Source organism: Nanorana parkeri, unplaced genomic scaffold, assembly GCF_000935625.1.
Source record: "Nanorana parkeri isolate BGI_ZX_2015 unplaced genomic scaffold, ASM93562v1 scaffold1154, whole genome shotgun sequence".
NCBI classification, from domain to species: domain Eukaryota; kingdom Metazoa; phylum Chordata; class Amphibia; order Anura; family Dicroglossidae; genus Nanorana; species Nanorana parkeri.
This window is the reverse complement of record NW_017307422.1, coordinates 42,529-61,773: the sequence shown is the minus strand read 5'-3', so window position 1 is coordinate 61,773 and position 19,245 is coordinate 42,529. Positions and strand designations below refer to the sequence as shown.

The 19,245-nt window shown below is 42.7% G+C and overlaps 1 protein-coding gene across 1 annotated transcript in view; it reads left to right on the top strand.

Annotated features, from left to right (window-relative positions):
- MYO9B (myosin IXB) overlaps positions 1 to 19,245 on the top strand; it is a gene marked incomplete at its 3' end in the record, with an annotated part of 99,197 nt that overhangs the window by 37,526 nt on the left and 42,426 nt on the right. Inside the window, exons 5-9 of the mRNA XM_018568204.1 lie at positions 3,161 to 3,255; positions 14,183 to 14,245; positions 14,633 to 14,732; positions 16,145 to 16,245; positions 16,351 to 16,480. Coding sequence (XP_018423706.1) covers positions 3,161 to 3,255; positions 14,183 to 14,245; positions 14,633 to 14,732; positions 16,145 to 16,245; positions 16,351 to 16,480 — 489 coding nt within the window. The remainder of the gene's footprint in view (positions 1 to 3,160; positions 3,256 to 14,182; positions 14,246 to 14,632; positions 14,733 to 16,144; positions 16,246 to 16,350; positions 16,481 to 19,245) is intronic.

Sequence of the window (19,245 nt, the reverse complement as noted above, 5' to 3'; positions counted from 1 at the left end):
TTTTTGTTTTGTTTACCAGCCACAGTATTCTCTAATTCTATTAAGGCTGAGCCACTACATACCTGCCAAACTACATAGATTGGAAAGTTGCTCTCTGTTGGAGCTTCATGGTTGCACTTGGAACATGTATAAGCATCATCTTGCTGATGAGGATCTCCTTGGGATTTCTTGCATCTTCCTAATGAATTCCCCTCTTGTCCACAGTGATTGGAAACCTTAGATTTACAGCACTGCACAGTGCAATAGTGCTGATTTCTGCTGTGTTACGGATTATAGGAAATATAACATTTCAGATACTTACTGTATACAGGCAGCATTTTAAAGTACTAGGTTGATTTTATAGTTGCTTTCTGTTTATACATTGTTCATAGTTATGAAATGGGCTTTTCAACAAATGCATATAACAGTGTGCTAGAAGACTTCATCTCTCAGAGGTTGGAGAGAGTGGTTTAGCATACGATTCCAGAGTTTTCAATGACCTCATCAGTCTCTGCAGATCCCTGACTCACACATTCTTGAAGCATAAACCGTACAAGATCAGTCTGTATGTTTCTTTCTGTAACTACAGTTGGATATGTTACCTTAGTGCTTGTAGCAACAGAATTATGTATACAAATTTTAAAAATTTTGCTTCCAACAATTTACCATCTGCTCCGTGCATATCATACCACATGCTCAAATTAAATGTACACATGAAAATAAAGTTTGCCACCATTCAGTATGTGGATCTATTGATGCCCATGTTTAATCAAATTCCAGTTTCAAAATGCCTAAGGAAATGTATTATTGTCTCAGGTGCAGGGCCCTCCTTACCATCTTGTCTTGATTTGTATTGTGATTGTAAAGTCTTCCTTATATTGTAAAGCGCTGCGCAAACTGTTGGCGCTATATAAATCCTGTATAATAATGATATAGGATCCAGCAGCTGCTGCATGTGGATGACTTTTTAAAAATGGAGCTAGCAGAAATAAGCGAGGTATATATTTGCTATATTAGGATCACCTACCTTATTGTAAATAGCAGCGTACATGTGTAAAAAACAAAACACACCTGTAGGGAAAAAAATATTACATTTACTGGCTTCCGTACTGCATGAGGTAGATGTGCAACAAAATCTGTGGAAATGCGGAGTACCAAAAATCTCATGGGATAATGCCCCAGCACAGTGCAGGAGCATGTTTTTCATAGGATTTCCGGTAAGTCACATTTCCTTGGTATATCACCAGAAGGGTCGTGATGCCGCACGCCTAGGCACTGCAGATGGAAGCAGGGATAAGGTTAGTATATTTAAAGGTGACTATGGTCAAACCTTTTTTAGGCCTTAGCTCTCTCTTGCCTGCTATATGCTGACAGCGCAGAGCTGCACTGCAGCCAGGAAGGATTCTGACAATATTGTCAGGATCCACCCATCTGCCTGATTGACAGAGCTAGCTCTGGATCGGGGAGGGGGGCGGGGGAATCCCTGGAGGTAGCGGTGACTGACAGTCACAGCTCTCTGCAGGGAGAAGATTGTGAGCTGAGCAATCAGCCGTATGTGATTTGCTCAGTTCTCAATCTATAGAGCCGATGTTTTACAGCTGCGGTGTCGCATGTTGACTCTACAGCTTGCGGTATACTGAGACGCCGCAGCTGGAGCGGATCCCGACCTCGACGTCGAGATCCGCCCAGCTGCGTGAGTGAGAGCTGGCTCTGCCTATCTAGAGGCAGAGCCAGCTGTACCCACCCCCTCCCCCGTCCGTTCCGCCAGTCAGCGCTGGCAGATCAGAGCGGGGAGAGGGGAATCCAGCCCACCAGAGAGGTGAGCGAACCCGGTATGTGTTCGCTCACCTCGCGATCTACTGAGCCGACCTGTGACAGTCTCATTGTCACAGGTCGGCTAGAACTATGAGGTGAGTGGAAAGCACTCATCTCATAGTTCTCCTTTTAAGTCTTCTGATTTTTTTTTTTTGTCGGGGAAAATATTTCTGAAAAGGTTGTCTTACTAGGTACAGACTGAACGGGTGTCTATTCCATTGCATGTGCTACATTGTGTTTTAATGTTTACAAATATTTTTTTTTTTTTATCATGGCTCAGTTATTGTGTTTAACTTCTTTTGACTTTGAAGATCAGCAAACTATTAAATCCTGCCACAGGTGTTCACATTTTACATGTAGTTGTGAGGAAGGCAAAATCCAAATGTCTTCAATATACAGTTTTGAAGAGAACACCTAGCAGTTATCCAATGGATGAAAAAATAAGTGTGGAAAAATACTGTAGAACTGACTGCCTGCTTGCTGTAGTTAATTTCTGAATCCAACATTCTTCTCATCTGGAAAGTTGTCTCATTCATCACCACCCTGCGTGGTGCTAGTCTGACATTCCATCGTTAAATGTTGTAGTTGGAATGTATAGTGACATTTCAGCAATAATCACTTGAGTCATAGCTTTCTTTAATGGGGGGCGGTTACAGCTAATTTTTCTGTTCTAGGCAAGCCAGTTCACTTCTAATTTGTACATTCTTCTAACCAAAAGAAGAACTTGGTTTCTTGTACACTGCTACTTTGATTTATGGGGAATCCATCTGGATACTAAGCATGGGCATAATATACATGGGCAGACATCTGTGTGTATCACATATAGAGATCGTCCTAATTCACAGTAGCATATATTGCAACCCATGATTAAAATTACTGACTTTGTGATTCTTGTTGTGGCCTCTAAGTTAACAGGGAACTGTGTAGCTACTGTAAATTATTTCACTAATGATTTTATGTGCTGACGATGACTGTGTAACCGCAGGGTTTTTTTTGCTTTTTTTTGCTTTTTTTTTGTTTTGTTTCCATTAAAGTGGAAATAGGTTAAATCCTCTGACAAATTTGTGTCATTGCCTGTGCCCATTGATTGGAGAGGTTCCTTTCACTTCCTGTCCTAATGACGACATTGTAAGTAGGAGGGGAAGTGAACAAACATTCTGCATGGACACAAACAGCGATACAATGCTAGCTTAACTGACACTGAAATTAATCAAATATAATCTATCTAGATAGATGGATAGATAGATATAGATATATGCGTGTTCTCATTTTGAGAAATAGAAAACAAACACTGTTACATGTAGGTTTTTGAACCATCTGTGTAATTTTGGTATTTTGTGCTCACAGTATGCTTCTTTATTACCAGGCTTTTGGAAACGCCAAAACAGCACACAATAACAACTCCAGCCGCTTTGGAAAGTTCATCCAGGTCAATTATTTGGAGAGCGGCATTGTGCGCGGGTAAGCTTCATATGCTATGTCTGTTCTGTGTTTTGCAGTCTCTACTTTTTATCTCCACATGTCTATGTCCATTGCAAATAAGAAATACAGGGATTAGGTTGTGATGCAACAAAGTGAATCCCATTGAAATATTACACTAGCAATATCTGAAGATTAAAACCAGTACACATCGTATCTCCTGCTTCATGTTTCTAGGTTTCAGATATGTGTATCAACATATTTCCTGTCATAGCGTTAGTAACAATGTTAGATGATACAGCAATATTTAATTTATCATTAATTGAGGGACACAGGAATGTAATAATTCTTAGAGATTTGGGTTAGACTGCCTCCTTTAGGAGATTCAGACAATGGCAAGCAAAAAATGTTAAGTCAGCGCCCACATATCGTTTCCAACTATCAAGCCTAAGTTTTTAGCTAGTGTTCTAGGAGGTCGCACATCTTTTCCTCGGGTCTGCTAAAAACAAACTCTATTTTTTTCTGCCAGCTTTTTGGTTTTGGTTTTTTTTTCCCCTTTAAAGCAAAAAATACTCTGTAGATAGTTTCTTCAGTGACTTAATACAGAACTACACTGCAGCTAAATGTAGTGACGCATCTTCCCCAACAGCTTTGGAGGCTATCCAAACCATGCTTGACAGAAAAATTAGGTTAGTCTGCAATGTGATCTTCGAGCACTAGGCTCTGCATTGTAGCTTTTTGTGGACTTCTGCGTACTGTGTCAGCTAGCAGCAGAGGGCTCTCTAGGTGGAGAGAGTACTGGCACATCCTCTGGTATCTCTGAAAACTCATGTAAGTAAGCCTCTGGTTGCGCTGAGGCTAACCTTGAACTTAACTTTCGGGCACTGGGTTCTGCATGGTGGGCTTTTTCTGTTAACCAGTGAGCCCCCTCCTGGTCCATAGCCATGGCACAGACTCTGGTGTGATCCAGCATCTGCAAATTCAAAGGAAGTCTTCTGTATCATCTGCTTGGCCTTCTGCACAAAAGGCACACCTTCATTTTTGCAAGTAGCCCCACTAAAAGGGTTAATTTTTTTTTCTGCCTGGAGTTCTTTAAGGTCAGTACAGCCAGCAGGTGGGCATAGTGTGACATTGCACACTGCAGGGAAGTACTTTCCCTGCCTGTGCAGTGCATTTCAGAAGGCTAATCCTTGCTCCCACAGGCTGCAGCTACAACACGACAGGGCTGGGCAGGGGATGTTGTAATGCTCTGGACTACAAATCCCAAGGATGAGCCCAGCTGTAAAGCTTGGCAAAACTTTAATTTCTATTTGTTGTCTGTTCTTGCAGTAAAGCTTCAAGGAAACTGACCAATTAGCATTTAAAAGTACTTTACTTGGCGAAAATGCTGCGTGTACAAACTTAGTTACAGGAAAAGCAAACAAATACATAAACAGTACATGCTGCTACAAACATTCACATGCACCCACTACACTATCTTCTAGAGAAACTGGCCACACACTTGGAAGCGCCGCCCCTTTCACTTTTAGGAAAATGAAATACCATGCATTTCACTTTCCCACCTCTAGGTGGCAGTGCTGTATCATAAATTGCCATCAGTAGTCCAGATTTGATTTGGGTCTTGACCAGGCTAGGTGTGACTGTTTATGCAAAACTGACCCATATCACCATCCCATTGTGATACGAATAATGGGGGAAACAATACAGGACAAGCCACACCATTGTGAAAAAACAGTTTGGTCTGTTTTAGATGGCACCTTCCATTGTGTGAACCCAGCTCTCTATCAACAAACAAACAAAACCTCTGTCTCTATTGCAAATCTATGTGTGTCTGAAAAAGTCCACTAAGATATATCACAACCAGGTGTCAGCACATTATTCTGTATCTCCTAGCAGTGATCCCAGGGGCACAAACTGACCAGCCTGGCATGGATCTGCTTCTGTGCATGGAGTGATCAGTTTGTAAAAGCCACCAAGGGGAACTGGCAATTACCAATACCAGATGAAATAAGAACTGTACAGGCTACATTTATTAAGAACTTTATGAATAGGCCAACAATTATAAGGAATGTTTCATTTTGGGGGTTCTGTTGTGAACTAGCTCTTCAAATCTATCTAAAGTTCTTAAAACTGCCCTTTACTTTCTTATTTAGAGGGAACTTTTAATTTCCTATACTAGGACAAGTAACTGATTTGCTAAACTAGAGGAAGATGTGGGGGAACATGTGCCTACACAATTTTAAGGTTCTATTCCTGGGCGACCAGTCACCAGGACTGTCCTATGTGGTCTGGGGGGTTTTGAAATTGTATGCTAGTTGCACAGGAACTTTTAAGGTGTCTAGCAGTAGTTCAGGGGTGGGTAGAGATTACTGTGAGTTTAAATTTTGCCAAGTATAGTCCTTGAAATGCTAAGTTACAAATTGAAAATACTAGTTGCCTGGTTTTTTTCTGGCTTCAGTGCTTTAAGGTACTGACCCAAAACAAGCATGCAGATCAGGAAAGTCAGAAAAACATCCGCACTGCTGATCTGCATGTTAGGTCTGAAGCCTGTGGATGGAGTTGCATTTCAGCCAGAAAACAGGTCATTTTAGAAGAGGATGTCAGCAATGCTAGACTACATACTTTCTCACTACTGGTTTTGTTAACCTCCAAGCTTTTTCGTTGTGTATGTAAATCGCTCATTCTTTAGTTTTTGTTTTCCTAGAAGCCAATATAACAAAAATAAATTGTGAAAAGAAAAAAAAAAGAGAGAAATGCTTCATGTATATGCTGCTGTTCTATGTTTTCATAATAAACCTTTTGTTTGCATAAATGTACCTCATTCAAGTGCACGTGCATAAATGGTAGCAAAATAGTTATATCTAGGGGACATGTTAGTTTCGTCTGAGCTTGTGGTTTGGGTTTTTTTTTTTAAATCTGTGCACACCAGAGTTCCATGTGTACAATATGCCTGCTAAAAGATGATACAACAATGAAACTTTGACATTAGCTCATAGGAAACAAAGGTGTATATATAATTTTTCATTAATTTTTGGAACATTTTTTCAAGGCTTCATAAAATGTTATAACAAGTTCTTTATAACCTTGGCCAGCCCCTTGCTCTAGTTTTTATAAGTAGTTCCCGTGGCAACTTGCAGTCTGCTTGATGTACCTAAAACACACAGATCAAGAGGTTATAGCCAAAACCCTTTTTTTTGTTTTTTCTTTTCTTGGTAAGAGTAGGGAAGCGTTAAAACTAGGGATGCACTGATGCCGGTTTTTCGATATCGAAAATGAGTAGTGATACTTTTCTGTCGCTACCGATACCAGGGCTTCCGCTGGCATGGAGCCGGCTTCCCGGGCAATCTGCCTGAGAAGCTGGCTCTATGTTGTCTGGCCCGGCTTGATTTGTGTTTGCCCAAGCAACCTGCTTCCCAGCCAATCAGCATCGAGTTTGCTTTCTAGCCAATCAGGAAGCCGGGCCAAGAGTAATGAACTGCCTCCCAGCTTGCTGATTGGCCGGGAAGCCGGCTTCCCAGACAATCAGGAAGCTAGGAGGCGGGTCATTATTGCCGATCCTGGCTGCCGATTGCGACATCCTGATTGCACTGGAAGCTGGCTCCATGTTCCCCTACGGCATTGCCGGTCAGAGGAAATGTTCCTCTGACCGTAAGTTCCGGTATCGGGGAAGGTATAGGAGCATTCCTTCCCTATTACTCGCCCAAATACTCGGTATCTGCACTGATACTAGTATCAGTATCGGTGCATCCCCAGTAAAACCCCTGTCACTTTAACCCCAGTGTGTCCTGCTGTGAAGATTTCTCTTCTCTTCCGATCTTGGGCAAACAGTAGATATGAGATGATGTGTAAAGGTGGTGGCGCGCTGCCTTCGCGCGCAGTATGTCAAGTAATTTTCTCTCCGGCACATCAGCTTGCGAGAGCTCACATAGCCAGGGCCGGCCCTAGGCCTTTAGTCGCCCTGTGTGAGAAAGCTTTGCAGCGCCCCTCAGTGACCATACCCCCAGTAACCACACCCATTTCCCCCAATATCCGCACCATTTAAAGACTCCTTTTTTGTTAAGCCGCAAAGAAACATATTAAAAAGTATGATAAAAATAAAACTTTTATTCCAAGGTTTTAAACTTGTAGGCACAATATAAGTATTCTTATCAAATAAAACATCAGAAGGCAAAGAATAAATGTCAAACTAAAATAGAGTTTATAAAAATAAAGTGTCAGGATGTCATGCCGATCCCTTTTTTCAAGTAAGTATATCTAGAAAAGTAAAAATAGAAAACAGAACACAAAACCTAGACTACATGTAAAATTAATGAATTACTATTTGTCCGAATGATACAAAAAATGTATGCAGGCGCATAATAATTTGTTTGAGAATCAGCAGCAGCCATGTTGGCCACCGGCATGTTCTGTGAATGCGTGCCACCATCTTGGAGGCGTGGAGCAATGTAATTTGTTACATTTTTTATTATTTTTTTTATAATTTTTTATTTTTATTTTTTTTATTATTTATTTTTTTACTGTTGGGGGGCTTCGGGGAAATATTAGGGGTCCAAACAGACCCCTGACATTTCCCTTTTAAAAAGAAAAAGAAATTGAGGACACCAAATCCTCAATTTCTTTATCTGCAGCCTCAGCACTCAATGAAAGGGAAGCACTCAGTACAGAGGCTTCCCATTCATTCAGACACTGCTGATAGTAAAATATTTACTATCAACAGTTTCTGAATAGGGAGGAGCCTCTGTACTTCGCCCCATTGAGGAAATCACAGCCTGTTCATTCATAACTGTTATTTACAAACAGACGATCGCTCCAGTGTTTGTCCTTCTCACACGGAGAACCGGTAAATATTAAGGCTGCACTTCCTCCTGCACCCCCCCCCCTGCAGTTTCTCCTCAGAACTGAAGTAGGGGGGGCGGATGGGGGAGCGCTGGCACGTCGGATGGCCGGCGGTAGGGAGGAGAGAAGCCATCCCGAGGACAAACTGTGTCGGCCACCTGGCGCCTTTGTTGCCATGGCGCCCTGTGCGGCCGCACACCTCGCACACCCCTAAGGCCGGCCCTGCACATAGCTGAGCATGGCGAGGTGAAAAATGTCATCTTCAGCCAATCGGCTCATGCGTATAAATCCGTGCTTCACGATATGAACTCCATCCAGCACGAGCCGATTGGCTGAAGATGCAGTCATTGATCTGGCTGCACTCTCCTCACGCACTGCATGTGAAGCCCCGTGCCTGACAGCTTTGCTTCGCTCTGCACTGCTTTGCATGCAGTATTTCACGGGCTTAAATAGTGAGGGGGATTCTCAGCTGTCAGCAGAATATATGCCCCATTGGAAAAATTTACCCTCACCTTTTTGTCCTCATTACAGCTCTAACATGTAGGATTTCTCTAGACAACAATGGTCACCAGAACAAACAGGCGTGAATCTCCCCAATGGGGACACAGACCCCAATAAAAACTTGGCAGAGGGTCTAACTCTCCCCTACTCTATCCAAAACTAAAACCCTTTTAACCAGTTGACATCCGCGGTGTTAAACCCCCTTCCCATCGAACGAGCACATATAGGCGATCGGCGAGCTATGGACCCGCTGATCGCCTATATGTGAAACACCCGGTACCGGGTGTTCGCATTGGACGGGTCTTTTCTGCCCGTGCGTGCCCGCTAGGGGGCGCGCGCGAGCAGAAAAAAATTGCCGTCTGGAGACGGCAACCCGCAGATGCTGCAGTGCCGTCCGTCCGTTTTTTTACTACGGGCGGACGGCAAGAGGTTAAGGCTAGTTCATGGTTAGTGCTAGGGTTCAGATTAGGACTTTTAACTTTTTAATATTAACTCATATCCTAAAGTGTGTCTAAAACTAAGAACAAAAATGTAATATATTGCAGTTTACCAGTTCTTGTCGAAGGCTTTTTCCGCTTTTATTTTCACCTGAGGATTCTGCCAGTAACAGATTTCCTGTCCTAGGGTGGCAATGCTCACTCGTTGTATAGGTGCAGCATTGTCACCCCAGGACATTAAATGTGTTAGGACTGCAGAAAACCTGCCCATCACCTGTTCTTTATAACATAGGGAGAAGGTGTTCGTAGCACGCTTTCTGATAGTTTTTTATTGTTTCAGATAACATTGCAGAGTGCACATGACAACACTATTTCTGGCAGGATCACCAAGTATTTTGTTGCACTTATTGAACAGATCTAACAAAACTCCTTCAATGGTATATTTAATAGACCAAAAGGGAGAAAATGAAAAAACATAACAAGGAAAGTTCATTGTTGTTTACATACACTTTAAATTTTAGGGTACAGATTATAATTTCATGTAAAGAGACCCTGTCATGGACGAATAAGTGCAGGCACCTAGAGGCTATCGGAAAGCTTCTGAAGCCATGTTCAGGTACCTCTAGGTGCCTGCCTATTATACACACAGAACTTGACGTTGGACTACGTGCTAAGGTAATAGGATTTTTAAGTGAAATGTTAAGGGCTCATTTCGCAGGTTAGATTAAACATTAAAGTTAAGGGTTACTTAAAGGGGTCAGATTTTGGGTTGGGGATTAGTTATACGGTATGTCAGGGAAATGTTGGGCCAATGTTGAGCTACATTTTGCAGCCAGAGCTGAGATTTTTATTTTTTATATCACTGGAGTACTCTTAAAAAAAAAAAAAAAAACGCAGAATTTGTTGACTCATAGGGGTCTTGTTATATAAAAAGAAAAAAAGTATGTCCATCCCGTCAAACTTGAGGTACATGCATTCTGTGCAAGGTTCTTGGGGTATTTTCTTTTCTGATAAAAATGTCTACTAGATGGAGCTAGCAGATCTCTGCTTCATCAGCTTCTTTGGGAGTCCCCAGTGACATTAGGAGATCCCTAATGTCTCCAAAAAGAGGACATGTCCGTATGCCTCTGCTATCGCATAGGGGGGGAAAAAAGTCCCATATAAAGAAATGTGTAAAAAAAAAGTCCCCCACCCCCACGTATACGCATATATAAGCGTAAATATGCGTCGGGTGCACCAATGCGCGAAAGCGACATTTGCGGTGCACATGTTACATATCGCCGCGAACGTCAGAGCAATAATTTTAGGGCCATCAAACACTGACAACACTAAACTGATGAGCGATAAAAGCTTGTAAAGCATCGGATATGGCCAAATTTGGGTATTGACGTTTTTTGAGGATTCTCGGGTGCGTGCAATTATAAGGCTTGGCATGTTTGCCTTTTATATTTTACCAAAAAATTGGGTATTCTTAAATGTTTAATTAATATAGGGGAAACAGGTTTTTTCCCCAAAATTTACAGTAATTTTTCCTTTTAATATAGTAAAAAATAAAACCCCCCAGTGGTGATTAAATACCACCAAAAGAAAGCTCTATCTGTCCCCCAAAATGGTATAAAATGCATTTCAGTACAGCGTTGCATGACGGAATAAATGTCAGTCAAAGTACTGCAGTGCTGAATACTGAAAAATGGCCTGGCCAGGAAGGGGGTTTAACACCACGATCAGCAAGTGGTTAAGATTATGTGACACTTGGATTGCACACAGGTGGTCTTTAACTAATTATATGACTTCTGATGGTAATTTCTTGCACCACATCATGGTAGGGGCTTCATAGCAAAGGGAGTGAATACATATTGCAGGTACCACTTTTATGTTTTTTAAAGGGGCTGTAATGGCCTTGATCTCCAACAGTATCAACTTATGTCAAAATTAAGATTGTAGCAGCAAAAACTACTTACTAGGGATCCAGCAATAAACTAGTATTGCTAGTCTGTGGCTACATTTTATAGTTGAGGGCTGGAGGTCAATAGCTTTACGGCTATAAACATAAAAGAAAGGATTAATATGTTTAACAATATGCATGTTACAAAGTGGCAATTTGTACAGTATGTGTTTGTAAACTATATTGTTACTTCAGATGCTGCAAAGATATTATAGGACTATCCTAAAATCAAAAGGTGCTAAATATGGGTCTACCAACTCATCTATATAGTGTTTGGTACCAAAATTTGGAAAAAGTATAAAATGGCAGTCTCAACCCCAAATCTCACGGATTGTTCAAACTGCAATTCGGAATCCTTTAACTTTATGGCCACAAAGTAAACCATGCGCAGGCTTGGTGGTTGTCTACACCTTCTATCTAAGGGCTTGTTCACACCAAACGCATCAAAATGCATCCAATGTATTCCAATGGTATTTTGGGCTCCAGGTCACACCACAGCGTTCAGTTGCAGAGCATGTGAAAAAACATTTTTACATTTAAAAAACATTTTTTTAAACTTTTTTTAGAAAGGGACCAACACACAATTCACTGCATGTGCAGCAACTCATGCAGATCTGGTCCGGGTTTGGTGTGAACAAGCCCTTAGAGGTTAGAAAATAATGTTTTTGGTACCTCTTGTAGCAAAAACTTTGAGCAATCCTAGATTGACCTCTTCACTAAACTTGGTCAATGTGGATCAATAAAAGACTACCATCACGCTGTTCACCATTTAGGGGCCTATTAACACCATAGCATTACATTAATTGCATGGTTCTGTGCTAAAACCGCATGCTACAGCTTTGTGCACCTACCGTGCGTTACAGTACGCATTACAGGACAATCAATGCAATGTATCTCCTGCACTGTAACACATGATGTGAATGGGCCCATAATGGTCCCCGGGAACTTACACTTAGGAACTATAATGAGCAGCTGAACTTGGGCTCATGCAGTGACAACTCTCCAACCCTCTAACTTTTCTCATATTTTTTCTACTCTGTTTTTCTTCTTTCAAGATGTTTGCCATATAGAACCTACAACTCCCACAATATAAAGGTGCCCATACACTGCTCGATTCTCGTACGAGAATCGCGGGAAATCCCGCGATCGTACGAGAATCGAACAGTGTGAACGAAGACGTGCGACCGTTTCTAATGTACGGTCGCACGTCTTTTGTCTAAGGAGCATGTTAGAAAACCAGCCGAGAATCGTACGATTTTCGGCTGGTTTGAACAGTGCTCGGGAGACAAATGCCGAACGGGCCGGTGTGCGCACGCGCACACTGCCCGTTCAGCATTGCGGTCATCGGAAGCCCGCCCTTCAGGGGGGCGGGCTTGCGATGATCGAGAGTACGATCTGCCTGTCCAAGATGGGCAGATCGTACGTTTTTTTTAATCACTTTACAACCATCGCAAGACTAAGGTCTTGCGATGGTTGTGCAGTGTATGGCCACCTTTAGGCTGTGCTCTTCTTAGACACCCTTCTTTAAACCACATGGCATACAAGTCAAAGACAACATTGTCAGCCTTAACTCCCACAAAGGAATTTGCTAGAAATTCACAATCTATACAACTTCCCTATATGTACTATTGCTGGAATCAACATGAACTTTACTCAACTGAGCTTGGCCTACATATTTACATTGTTATCTTGTAAATGCTGTTCTGTGTAATACACATGTCCTATTGTGTTTCACTTCCCTAAAAAAAACTACAATAAATATCGTACAGAAATCAAACTGAAAACAATATTGTATAAGCTGAAATTCTGCCTAAAGCTGAAGATTAATCTGCTTATATTTTACCTTCATTGGTTCTTCCGTTACCTCATCATGAACATGCTCATGACATTTTTAAATAAAACCAGTCCATCTTCATTACATTTTAGACCAAGTGACATCAGTGGTCTCTATGCAATGCAGGCTGGTGGGAGGGCCTGCAGGGCTCACTATATAGGGGTCTTTATATAGCGTACTGAAAGCATCACAGCACCCTGTCTCCGTTCTCCTCTGAAGAGCTCTCAGCCCTGATCAAAATGCCTTGATGGGTACATGTCTGTCCTAAAGGAGTAGGCGTTCCTATTCAAGCTTCATTTGCATGCAAACTGCCCAAGGTTATGCCCAAATATGATGCTGAGCCTCCATGACTGAAACGAACGACCTAGGTGATATTAGATGTCTTTCTGCCAGAAAATGAGGCAACTTCTCTCTGGCTTGTGCAGCTCACTTGAAAAGCTCACAATGTGCAATGAAATTGGCATACTATAAGCAGTTTTAGTACAGGAGAGGAGACTCTGCATGACTTAGGGCAAAGCTGGAGTTCAGCTTTAATAGTTTTTTTTTGTTTGTGTTTTTGTGTTTGAAAGCTGTTTAAAGCCAAACCTTGTTTTATTTCTGATGTACAGTGTAGATCAATTAAAATCTGTCAATGTTTCATTACTTTCTTTGTCCCCGATTTGATGATTTCCCCTCACTTCATGCCCATTGTCCAGAAGAGCAAATAAGAGGAGGTTACAAACATAGATGGTATTTAAAACCTAAAAGTGGCTATAACCTTTCTCTAGTCATAGAAAAAAAAAACATGTTGTGGCTGAAGTTCAAATAACTTACCATCATATCGAATATATGTCAGCAGTGGTATAATGAAGGCTAGTAATGACAAAGCATAGGCTCACAATGGCTATAATTATGGCTACTAACCATACATCATAGACTCAGTGCACTAAGTCTGGCATGGTGGTGGTTATTTTCAGCCATGTGTCTGTTTTTTTTGTTTTTCGTTTTTTGCCATTAAAGCAAATAATGATCGTTATGGCTTGGCAAATTCAGCCTGATGGCATTCATGGTTCCATCATTTTAGAGTTGTTACAGGAACAGAAAGTGAGGGGAAATCTTCCAATAGGGATATTTGTTCCAGTGACAACTAAGAGGACTTTTCTCATGAAATAGAAGAAATGTCCCCCAACTCCAAAAGGGATAAGGTAATCACCATGAAGAAACAGACAGGAAAAAACCATAGAAGTTAATCGGTTTTATTTAACGATCCCTTGCACTATAAAAAAAAAAAACGAAAGTTTTGCCTACCCATAATAAAAAAGGTTTGGGTACCATAACTAAATTCCTTCTCAAATTGATTTTGTTCTTCTTTTTTTTATTTTTTATTTTTTTTTTACAGTGTTTCCATAGTAATTTTTTTTCTTTTGTTTTAATTAGAGCTGTGGTGGAAAAATACCTACTTGAGAAATCCCGACTTGTATCTCAGGAAAAGAATGAAAGGTAAGATGCAGTGCGATGGTCAGTTTGGAAGGACCAGCATAGTCCTGTGTCCTGTGCAATGACCATGCCCACAATATATCTTCCCCAGTAACAAAAAACACCCCTATTGTATTGAATAATACATTATGGTATCCGCTTGCCATTAGCCCTTGCACAACAGAACTTGGGTAAGGAAGCTCTGTGGCCTAAAATGTGGAATATAACATGGGTGCAAAAAATGGAAAAAAGGCCTCAGTCATGAAGGGGTTAAAGTGGTGTGCGTGCGTGCCTGTAGCTTTATTAAAGCAGTGGAATTTTAATGACTGGACCTAGGTGAACTATTTCCTGCTATATAAAGTATAGCTTGATGTGCATGTATGCTTCTGATTCCCACTGTTTGTTCCACAGAAATTATCATGTTTTCTATTACTTGCTCCTTGGGGCTTCAGAGGATGAAAAGAAAGCTTTCCAGCTCAAGCAGCCTGAAGACTACTTTTACCTCAACCAGGTAATATTAGCTAGACAAGTAAATTGGTTGATTGGGATATATTTCCCAACTTTCCTCTATACCCTGTGTAAAATAAGGTATATGGGGTTATTAACTTGGTATTTGTTTAATCTAAATAGTAGGTGAGCATATGAGGCAAAAGAAGAAAATATAAGGGTCACATAAGGGTGTTGGGAAAGCACACTATCCGTAACGGTTATGTTTAAAAGGACACTGTCGCTTTGCCCTTAATGGGTGTGATGTGCTTTCAAATAACTGAATTAATGCACTTCATAATATTGCCTTAGGCTTGGAAATAATGTTACATACACACATGTAAGCAGAAGCTTGTTAATCTATACATAGATCACACATATAGCACATGTTAAAGTGATATTAAAGATAAATAAAATGCACATGTGTTGTGGTCCGCTGAGTATGAGCTATTCAGTTTTAATGCTCCCCTATTTTTGTAAATTCTTTATTTATTGAAGAAAACATTTTTTCCCCGTTTACAAACGGGTTTTTCAAAGGGGTGTCCAAATATGCAGTACATACATGTCATTACTAGCTCAATATAAACATCAATCATGGACAGAAAGGGAAAACTCAAAGGGTGAAACAAATACGGAGCAATAGAAAGGCAAGTGTCGCGGCCTAGATCCTGATGATGACATAGGGGCAATGATTCGGGGCCCCCGCTGTCGGGTCTCGTTGCATGAAAGAGTCTACATTATTTGGTTCAAGAGGTCGGTCATTTGGGCAAGGCGTTGCTTCTTGAGTCTAGATCCATGCGCAATAAAGGAGCCCCGTACGGTCGCTTTATGCGCTTCCCACACAGTGTAGGGGGGCACATCCGGCGTATCGTTTTCCTGAAAGAAAAACCGCAGGTCGTGTTCTATAGACAACAGGACGGTCAGGTCATGGAGCAACGAGTCGTTCAACTTCCATTGCCAGGGGCCCTCCACTGCTGTAATTACGATCTGACATTATGTCTGTAGTAACAACTGCAGTTACTTGCCCATTGCAGAATTTCAGGGCACATTTAAATCGGATTGGTGATCGTAGGGCAATAACTCTAGTCCTAATACTAACACTTTATTACATCAGGCAAATTGTGCTTTATCACTATAAATCTTCTATTATATTATCCTGGCTAATCACATTCCCGCTTTCAGTGCTCACCAGTGTAAACAGGCAAGTGAAGGTTTATTTGATTGGTAGCTAAGGAATACTGTCTGTTGTACTTCACTTTTCAGATAGGAGAAGACCTTTAATAAGATTTTTTTTAAACTACTTTAATTATGTGTCAGTTTTATTTTTGGGAGTTCTGTTTGTTTTCACTTCCTTAACAGAAAAAGTTATTTTTTTTTGTTTTTTATTAGAAGATAAATGATTTTCAAATAAAATATACATTTTTTGTGGTTGTGTAGAATAACTTTAAGGTGGAGGATGGAGAAGATCTTCGACATGATTTTGAAAGGTTGAAGCAAGCTATGGAAATGGTTGGATTCCTCCCAGCTACAAGAAAACAGTTCGTGTCTTTTACTTTCTTAGTCTCCATTACAGTAATACAATGCCTTTAAAGCGTTTCAATGGTTTATTTGATAGATTAATCGGTGTTAATTATTTTTTACAGGATATTTTCAGTTTTGTCAGCTATTCTGTATTTGGGAAATGTCACGTACACGAAGAAGGCGACTGGGAGAGATGAGGTACTTGATGTGGGCCCTTCTGAGGTGCTTGATTCCTTGTCACAGTTGCTTCAGGTAAGTCTTAAATTCTTTTTTTTCCATCACATTTTCTAATCATATTGTAGCTTAAAAGAGAACTATGGGGTAACCTTTTTATCCTCCCGTGACCCAAAACTCAGTATATAGTAGGCTATTGCCTGCTATATACTGAGAGCGCCCCAGCTGGGACAGATCTGACAATACTGTCAAGATCCCCCCAGCTGGCTGATTGATAGCGGGCTCTGTCTATCTAGAGGCAGAGCCAGCTGTGCCCGCCCCCTCCCCGTTCCCCCAGTCAGCCCTGGAGGATTGGAGAGGGGATGGGGGTAACCCCTGTGGGGAGAGCGGTGACTGACAGACAGTCGCTGCTCTCTGCATGGAGACGATCAGGAAGTGAGCAAGCGATGGTATGTGTTCGCTCACTTCCCGATCAATAAAGTCGGCGTGTGACCGTTTCATTGTCACACGTCGGCTCAAACTATGAGGATGCGTGTAAATCACTCACTTCATAGTTCTCCTTTTTTAAGCAATTTGTTTCACCTTATTGTGTAAAGGGTTGGAACCCCGTATCAGGGTTTTTTTTTTGCTGTCTATGCCCCTGCTGGGGAGATTTTTTCCTCTGACTTTGATGGAGCTACCATAACCTTTTTCCCGGATCTGTCACCCCGCACCATGGCCCGCCGCAGGGCTTTACGGCCTCTGACCGCCCTTCTCCGGGAGCTCCACATCCCCTATCGGTGGGGTTATCCATTCCATCTGTCGGTGAGTCAAAATGGCCGCCTGGTGATCCTGCGTTCCCCAGCTGATTTGGCGGACTTTCTTGCTGCTGCGGGCATTACATCCTCTGTGGTCCTGGATTCCTGGCCAGATCCCCCGGCTCCCATATTTCCTGAGGTATCATTGCTTCCCCAGTGGTCTACAGTGTCCTACTCGAAGAAATCCAAGAGGGATCCGGCTACACGCAGCTCCCTGCCTTAAGGGATACAGCTCGACGCTTAAGAGTTTGCCTTACGTGAGGATCTCTTCACCCTGATGTGCCTACCCTGGGAAGTTTTATTACCCTTGCCTTTTCTCTACACCTGGATATCCGGGGGGCCTCACCCCCCCCGTATGTGCCGCTCTAACGGCTGGCGGTGGATTACTGGAAATGGACTCTGCCCACACTTCAACACTCTTCCTACCATAGCACTGCCTTTCTTTCCATACTACTCTTGGAGGGTTATTTTTGAATGGCGGCCCACAAACCGGGATGACCCCGTGGTTGGCCCTGCACCTGCCTTTGTGGCATTTCCCCTACCACTTATCCACCTGTTGCAGAAGAACACTACACGTCCACTTGGGGCCTTCTTCAGCTACGAGACTCTGCCCTTGCCTCAAGCCTCCATGTGACACTGGGGATTGCCAGACGGGTGATGTATCTCTGTACTACTGAACGCTGTTTGTGTTATGCTGCTTACTGTTTGATTTCTTAATGGGGGTACGCCCGACATATGCATTTACTGTAGAGTTTGGTTGAACTGTGTGGAGTGATCCATTCATCCCCGGCCGCCACTCACCTCTCATGCGCCATGCTAAATCCACCGGCCTCCCTATGTGCCTCTTATCAGTTGACGCGGAAAAGGCGTTCGATCGTCTTAGCTGGAACTTCCTTACGCACACCCTGAAGCAGATTGGACTGCCCGACTCTTTCATAGCGAAGGTCATGGCTCTCTATAACTGCCCTACAGCTCGAGTACGGGTTAATGGCTCCCTATCCTCTCCGTTCTCCATTCAGAACGGAACCAGGCAGGGATGCCCATTGTCCCCTTATCTGTACATTCTGGCGATGGAACATCTTGCGGAGGCCATACGGCTCAATCATTCCATCCAGGGGATCTGCATACGGGACCACCACTACAAGCTTGGTCTGTACGCGGACGACGTTCTCCTCTACTTATCCAACCCCCGGGTTGGTTTTCCATCCTTGTTAAGGGAATTTCGGAGGTTCGGTCTCGTCAGCAACTTTAAAGTGAATCTGCACAAGACCGAGGCCCTTAACGTCTCCCTGCCCTCAACGGACGTTGCCCACCTCCAGGAGCACTTTCATTTTAAATGGCAGACATCGGCTATCAGATATCTCGGCGTGCTTTTGTCCGCCGATCAGGCGGATCTCTATCGCCTAAACTTCGCCCCGCTCCTCCACTCTACTATCTCTCGTCTTCAGACATGGACCTCTCTACGACTTTCCTGGATGGGTAGGATTGCGCTCTTCAAAATGGACATCCTTCCCCGCTTTCTGTATCTTTTCCAGACTCTCCATTACCTTGCCAGCCCTGTTCTTCAGTCAACTGCGCACAGCACTACTTCGGTACATTTGGAACGGTAAGCGCCCGCGACTGGCCTATAACATTCTGGTCCGTGCGAAGGAATCAGGGGGCTTAGCTTTACCTGATTTGAAAACCTACTACTATGCCGCGCTCCTCACTCAGATCCTTGATCGGAAACACCGGAGAGCTCATAAGCTCTGGGTTGCCCTGGAAGCACAAATCGCACCGGTACTCCCCTTCTCAGTACCTTGGCTTGCTCTTGCCCACCGCCCCCACTCCTCAACGCTCCCCTTTGCTCTTCCACCTCTCCTGAAAGTATGGAACCTTCTGACTAGAACACATGACTTGTCTTCCCCTGAGGGACTCATGACCCCAATAATGGGCAATCCGGCATTTCAGCCGGGATGTATCTCATCCAGCTTCCTCTGCTGGACCTCCGCTACACCCTCGCCCCTGGCCGAGGCCCTCACAGGACCGCACCTGAAACCCCTGACT